This window comes from Fukomys damarensis, unplaced genomic scaffold (genome assembly GCF_012274545.1).
Source record: "Fukomys damarensis isolate Sample0158 unplaced genomic scaffold, DMR_v1.0_HiC HiC_scaffold_33, whole genome shotgun sequence".
NCBI classification, from domain to species: domain Eukaryota; kingdom Metazoa; phylum Chordata; class Mammalia; order Rodentia; family Bathyergidae; genus Fukomys; species Fukomys damarensis.
In genome coordinates, this window is record NW_022900945.1 from 56,533,153 (window position 1) to 56,539,636 (window position 6,484).

The 6,484-nt window shown below is 50.8% G+C and overlaps 2 protein-coding genes across 3 annotated transcripts in view; one reads left to right on the plus strand and one right to left on the minus strand.

Annotated features, from left to right (window-relative positions):
* The first annotated feature begins 783 nt into the window (after window positions 1-783).
* Window positions 784-3,112, plus strand: Jtb (jumping translocation breakpoint). The gene is made up of 5 exons (XM_010617326.3): window positions 784-1,427; window positions 1,517-1,554; window positions 1,744-1,826; window positions 2,199-2,278; window positions 2,800-3,112. The coding sequence occupies exons 1-5, from the start codon at window positions 1,345-1,347 to the stop codon at window positions 2,954-2,956; spliced, it is 441 nt and encodes a 146-aa protein (XP_010615628.1). The 5' UTR covers window positions 784-1,344; the 3' UTR covers window positions 2,957-3,112.
* Window positions 3,113-3,309: 197 nt separating this feature from the next.
* The window catches only part of Creb3l4 (cAMP responsive element binding protein 3 like 4), a 4,840-nt gene continuing 1,665 nt past the window's right edge, over window positions 3,310-6,484 (minus strand). Inside the window, exons 5-10 of one of the 2 annotated variants that reach the window (XM_010617327.3) lie at window positions 5,086-5,178; window positions 4,851-4,957; window positions 4,665-4,733; window positions 4,488-4,572; window positions 4,257-4,353; window positions 3,310-3,988 (exon numbers count right to left, since the gene is read on the minus strand). In XM_010617327.3, the coding sequence (XP_010615629.1) occupies window positions 3,810-3,988; window positions 4,257-4,353; window positions 4,488-4,572; window positions 4,665-4,733; window positions 4,851-4,957; window positions 5,086-5,178 (630 nt within the window). In that variant the 3' untranslated portion in view covers window positions 3,310-3,809. The remainder of the gene's footprint in view (window positions 3,989-4,256; window positions 4,354-4,487; window positions 4,573-4,664; window positions 4,734-4,850; window positions 4,958-5,085; window positions 5,179-6,484) is intronic. The other variant, XM_010617328.3, reaches the window with a different exon arrangement.

The window sequence follows — 6,484 nt, forward strand, 5'->3', positions numbered from 1 at the left end:
TTTTTTTTTTTTTTTTTTTGTACTTTGTTTCTGTACTGGGGATCAAACTCAGGACCTTGTGCTTGTGAGGCAGACATGGCGCCACTGAGCTAAATCCCTGGCCCCTTTTTTGGTATTTTTGAGACAGGGTCTCACTTTCTAGTGCAGGCTGGCTTTGACCTCAATCTGTAGCCTAGGGTGGCCTTGAACTCATGTTCATCCTCCTGCCTGAGCCTCCCAAGTGCTAGAATTACAAGTGTGCATCACCACGCCTGGCTTATTGGTTGATTTCTTTATAATAGCCATTCTTCCTGGAATGAGATGGAATCTTAGTGTTAATTTGCATTTCTTGAATGGCCAGCAATGTTGCACATTTTTTCGTGTACTTATTTGCTGTCTGTACTTCAAAGAAGTGTTTATACTTTTCAGATGGCCATGTTTTGATTGGATTACTTTGCGGGTAGTCTCAGAACTTCTTGAAACTCCGCATCTCTTTTCATTCCCCTAAGTGATTACTCCTTTTGTAGAAACAAGGGATAATTGAGCACATCTGAGGGCACTATATCTACAGGACTAGCTCTGCAAAGCTGTCTAGCAATGAACAAGAGAGGAGGTGACACAATTCATCTGTGTAGGGCGGAGTGGGAGCTCACACAGAGGTTCCATTTTATCAGGGTGTCTGGGATATTCCCACTTCCCTGAGAAGAAAGTGCAGCTCTGTCTCCACCCCTAAGCGGCCAGCCAGGTTCTCCTTTGGGGGGATGGAGGCGGGGAAGGGGGGATGCGGGAGGTGTCAGACGCCAGTTCTCAATGGTGAGTCTTCAAACTAAGGAGGGGCCGAAGTCCTGGCAAGGCAACGTACTGTTCTTTTTTTCCCGTCTTCTCGCTTACCTAGACCAGAATTGACAAACAGACCACAGCCCAGGCAGCAGTGAAGGAACCACACGTCACACAAGGCTCAGCAGGAATCGTTTCCCCAGGTCCAGCAAACTACCCAGACCACAATGCCTCGGGGCTCCGAGCCAATGGGCTTCTTCTTGCTGCGCAAACGCAGTGGCCCTCAGTTCCCAGGGAGCCACGGGCGGGCGTCCGCCGTGGAAGACAGCAAGTTCCAGCGGAGGGGCCCAGCATCCTCTGCGGGCAAGATGGTCGCGCGGACGTGAGCTGCGCCTAGGTCTGGCGCCCGGCCGGAGAACCTCGAGTCCCTCGCCGACAAATGCAGGTGAGCTTGCCCGCGGTGGCCATGGGGTCGTCCTGAGAGAGCCTGTGTCCTGACACCACCCAGAAGCTTGCCGCCCTGGGCTGGAACTTCCGACCAGGCTGAGAGCAGGTCCTTCGGTTGTGGCCGGCGCGGCCTGACGCTCTATGCCTGCGTGCACGGGGAAGCCGGGCCTCGCCCAGGGCCGTCACCTTTGCTGGTTGCTGTGCGCTGTCACCTTGAAGCTCTGGTAAGGAGGGGAAGGGAGTGCCCAGCTCGGGGACCGCGGAGGTGGGGGCCCTGTTTTCTGGGTTCTAACTTTTGCCCCACCCACTGCAGCCAAGCAGAGGCTCCCGTTCGGGAGGAGAAGCTGTCGGGTGAGTGATTTTTCTAGGAATCTTACTCCTCCATAATTTTTTGTATTTAATCTCCCCCGTACACGAAGGGCACGAGAGAGGGCGGCACCGCGTGGTGGGGGCGCTGCTTGAGAAAGCGGTGGCTGTTGTTGGAAGAAGTGTTTTCTGAACGGGCCGCGGGCGCGCGGTGGCATTTTTCTCCTCATTTAGTGAGCACCTCTACTTTGCCGTGCTGGCTGGTGGAAGAGTTCGTGGTGGCAGAAGAGTGCACTCTGTGTTCTACTTTCCAGGCTGTAGGTACCTGCTTTCTCCCCCTTTTACCCACATGAAACCATTCCACAAGTGCCGTTAAGCATGCCCTTGCATCGGCTTTGTCCTTGCAGTCTTAGTGGATGTCCAGATACGAACTTGTTCCCCCACCCCACGAAAATATGCGTCATTTCCATGTTCTACTCATTCACGATTTAGTGGGCTCTGGAATTTGTCCTTATCTCTCCTAATCTCCTGCCCTTTCTTTCCAGCACGTGTCTAATCAGGCAACCATCGCTTCCCCTGTCCACATCAGAACTCTCTGGCCATGCATTTGGGGACCTGCTACTTCTGAACAGCAGCCCCTCTGCTCCTGCTTCCTCTTAACACATGCTTTGGTTCTTCTCTGTTGACAGAAAACCATAGCTGAGTGTGGTTCCACAGGATACATAGAAAAAATCACATGCAGTGCATCTAAGAGGAATGAGGTCAAAAGGTAAGGATTGTTTCTCTTCTTTGAAACGACTTCCTTTGATCATGATTTAAGTAAACAGTTTCACCTCTTCCTCTGATCTAAGGGCGGCACTATGCTTTGGAAAGGTGTCTGTTTTTTTTTTTTTTTGCTACTGGGATCGAACTCAGGACCTTGTGCTTGTAAGGCAGATGGTGGAACCACTGAGCTAAATCCCTGGCCTGATGGTTTTTTGTTTCTTGAGACGAGGTGTTGCTGTAAATAGTTCAAAGTGGACTCAAATCAAAGCAATCCTCTTGCCTCAGCCTCCCAAGTGCTAAGATCACAGATGTGCACCACCAGACGAAGCCAACTTACTTAAATCCAAGTCCTAACTATACTCCTTAGCACAGTCATTGGCCACATTTTCTCATCAATAAAACTGATTAATGTTGGCTCACCAAGGACTGTAAGTACATTATAGGGCTGACTTCTCTTTAGAAGGGAGATTAGAAAGAGCAGCTGTCTTGTCTTCCCTGGGAATAACTGTTCCTTCCTACCCTCAGCTGCCGCTCAGCTCTGATGGAACAACACTTATTCTGGAAATTTGAAGGGGCTGTGGTGGGTGTGGCCTTGATCTTCGCTTGCCTTGTCGTCATTCGTCAGCGACAGCTGGACAGAAAGGCTCTGGAAAAGGTCCAGAAACAAATTGAATCCATTTAACTACACCACCCTTTATCCTGGGTCTTACAGATCATGTCTCAGCTGAAAAAGTGGAATGGACTAGTTTGTGCCCTTGCTTCTTTGGAGTCTGGTCATACACACTTTCCCCATCTTCCTCTTCAGATCGCTCATGAGCACAATAAAAAAAAAAAGTAATCTGCTTTGGAACAGAAGTCATGGGAGTCGTGGGAGCAGAGAGGAAAAGGGGTCACAACCTACTGAGTACCTGTCTTCTCTCCCTTTTACTGCTTAAGACTTCTGAGATGCAGTTTTAGCTAGAAAGTTTATTTTGCAGTTAAAGCTTGTATTTCCCTAGTCTGGTCATACACACTTTCCCCATCTTCCTCTTCAGATCGCTCATGAGCACAATAAAAAAAAAAAGTAATCTGCTTTGGAACAGAAGTCATGGGAGTCGTGGGAGCAGAGAGGAAAAGGGGTCACAACCTACTGAGTACCTGTCTTCTCTCCCTTTTACTGCTTAAGACTTCTGAGATGCAGTTTTAGCTAGAAAGTTTATTTTGCAGTTAAAGCTTGTATTTCCCTCAATCTCATGCCTAAAGAAGTAGTAAAATCACAGATACATGAAATATTTCAGACACCCTCTCTCATGGGAACCCTAGGCTTCAGGGTGCAGACATCTGCTAGGGCAGTTGTGGCAAGCCCATGGCACGCATGCCGCAGCCTACTGTGTGTTGAAAGTCCTCACTGTCCTAGGGTGTTCTGAAGTGATCTGAAGTAATTCGGATCCCTAAGGGAACAGAGGCATGGGAATTCCAGGCGGAAGCAGAGCCTGAGGAGCACCTTGGACTCCTGTTGTGACCGCACGGTGGGCCAGGAAGGGCTCTGCCCCAGCTCACATCTCATCTGCATGCAGCGTGGTTCTGAGGCGCCCGCTGGGTTCAGTCTTCAGGCCCGTCTTCTCTGAGTCATTCACCCTCTGGGCTCTGGGGGACTCCCCCACTTTGGACTCTGTCTCCAGAGCCTCCAGACTTCCTGACATGTCCGTGTGCATCAAGATATTTCTGGAAATCACTGAGGGGAAGGAAAAAGCACATCAGTAGAGTGCTGCCTTGGGCAGGGGCCTCACATGACAGGACCTCTCCCATTTTAGGCTCCTTTCGTTGTCTTTTTCCTGAGCTAGTCTTGCTACATTGCCTGTGCTGGTCTGGAACTCCAGGGATCAAGTCATCCTCCTGTTTGAGCCTCCTAAACGGGCGGGGCCTGAGCACACCACCACACCTGGCCTGCCCTGCTTGCCCTGTGCAGTCGCCCTCACCAGCGGAGCCCCCTTGCCTCTCACCTCCATGGGGCTGGTATTCCTCAGGCCCAGTTTCTGGTAGACCCTGAAAGGGGCTGAAGCTGGGCAGGACAATGAGAGCCAGAGAAAAGAGAAGGATCTGGAAGAAACCAGGACACTTACACTCTGGGGACAACAAGGGAAGGGAGCAGAGGGAGTTGTTGGGAGGAAGATAAAATCCGGGCAGGCGGGGGGGTCAGGGAAGTGGGGAGAAGGGAAACGGGCTGGTGGTACCAGGACGCCGGTGCTGGTCTGGGCAGCTTTGCTGGAGGTCTGAGCAGTGAGCATCTGCAGCTGGCGGAGCTGTGCCAGTAGGGAGCTGGAACAGAGGGAAGGGTCGGTCACCCGGGTCCGCCGTCCTTGGGCCCTGTGGCTGCACTCCCTGCCCCAGCACTGTGCTGCTGCTCTCACGTGTTGTGCCTCTCCAGCTCCTGAACTTTTTTCTGCAGTTCCTGGTTCTGCGCAGAACAGGCTGCCACCCTATGGAAGGTGGAGAGGCAGGGCAGGCTCGGCAATCTCAGCCCCTTACCCTCCCTGCCTGGGTGAGGAAGGGGCCTGAACCCGGCTCACAGGATGCTGGAAATGGAGCTAAGGTACCTGCTCTCCAGCCCATCGATGTATTCTTTCTTCCGCCGCCGACTGTCTTGAGCAGACTGTTTATTCCGGATTTTCCTTCTGACCTTTTTGAGGACCCTCTCCTCTGCCTGAGGGACCAGGGTTTGTCAGGCTTGTAATCTCCCATGGTTTCCCACCTCTTCTTGGCTCCTGGCTCCTGAGAAGCCACAGGTGCAACCCAAGACTGGGATGGACAGCCTTCAGGGAGGAGTGTTACCTTGGTGAGGGGCAGGTGAGAGGGCAGAGCAATCCCTTCCTGCCCCAGCAGACGCTTCTCCTCGTCTGTCAGGAGCAGATTTTGGCAGGGCAGCTGCAAGGCGGGACAGGGAAAGATGAGAGGCAAGTGGGGAGCCCATTATCCACGCGTCTACCTGTCCCTGGCCTCTGGAAGGGTTCCTGTCTGCACCAGGGAATAACAGCAAGCTAGAAGTGAGCAGAAGAGATGGCTCTGTCTCTGCAACACACCCAAGGACCCTCCTGAGGCTGAGAAGGAAGAGAGCTGGGGTTTTGGTTTTGTGTTTGAGACAGACACTATGTAGTTGAGATTGGCCTGGAACTCACCACTAGCCCAGGCTGGTCTTGAACTCAAAGCGATCCTCTTGCCTCAGCCTCCCCAGTGCTGGGATTACAGGCGCATGCCACCACGCCTGGCTGGTCTTATTTATTTTTGAGACAAGTCTCACTGTGCAATTTAGGCTGGCCTTGAATTCAGTGACCCTCCTGCCTCAGCCTCCTGAGTGCTGAGGTCACAGGTGTGCACCACCACGCCCAGCTTTGGAATCCTTTCTATTTATTTTATTTTTTATTTTGGAATCCTTTTATTTTTATTTATTTACAACCTTCTAAATTGCCCAGGCTGGCCCAGAACTTGCAATCCTCCTGCTTCAGTCTCCAAACTAGCTAGGATTGCAAGTGTGAGCCACCATGCCCATCTCCTTTTTGATTTATGTTTTACTTTGTGCCCAGCTTGGGCGACTCAGTGTCTTACCCTGTCAAAGAAAGAAAGTAGGTGCAGGGATTTGGCTCAGTGGTTCCACCACCTGCCTCACAAGCACAATGGCCCAAGTTTGATCCCGGGTACCAAAAAAAAAAAGGGGGAGGAAGAAATAACTGGAGACACAGCTCAGTAGGAAGGCCCTGGGTATTTTTTTTAGCTTTGGTTGGCATTTGGCTAAACCATTTCCTGTTGTTTCCTTCTTGTTCCTGCAACTGTTTGGTGGAACAATTCTGGGATGTTTCTTCCAATCTAATAAAAATGTCTACAAATAGGGCTGTTTTATCTAAAACAAACATACACGTATAAATGTCTTGGTATTCTGATGCCCACCTACATTTTTTTTTGTTTTGTTTTGTGGGTCTCAAAAGTAGGCTTTTAAGCAGTTCAAGCTGGCCTTAAACTCACTGTGTAGCTCAGGCTGGCCTCAGATTCCCCGTAATCCTCCTCCTCAGCTTTCCAAGTGATGGGATCACTGGTGTGCACCACTATCCTGACAAAAGTACCCATTTTTTAAATTCCTTCAGCCTGAGATTCTAAGATGCTTAGCTGGGTTTCTGGTCCCAGCTTCAACCACATTTTTTTTTTTTTTTTTTTTTTTTGTCCAGGTGCACCTCGGTGC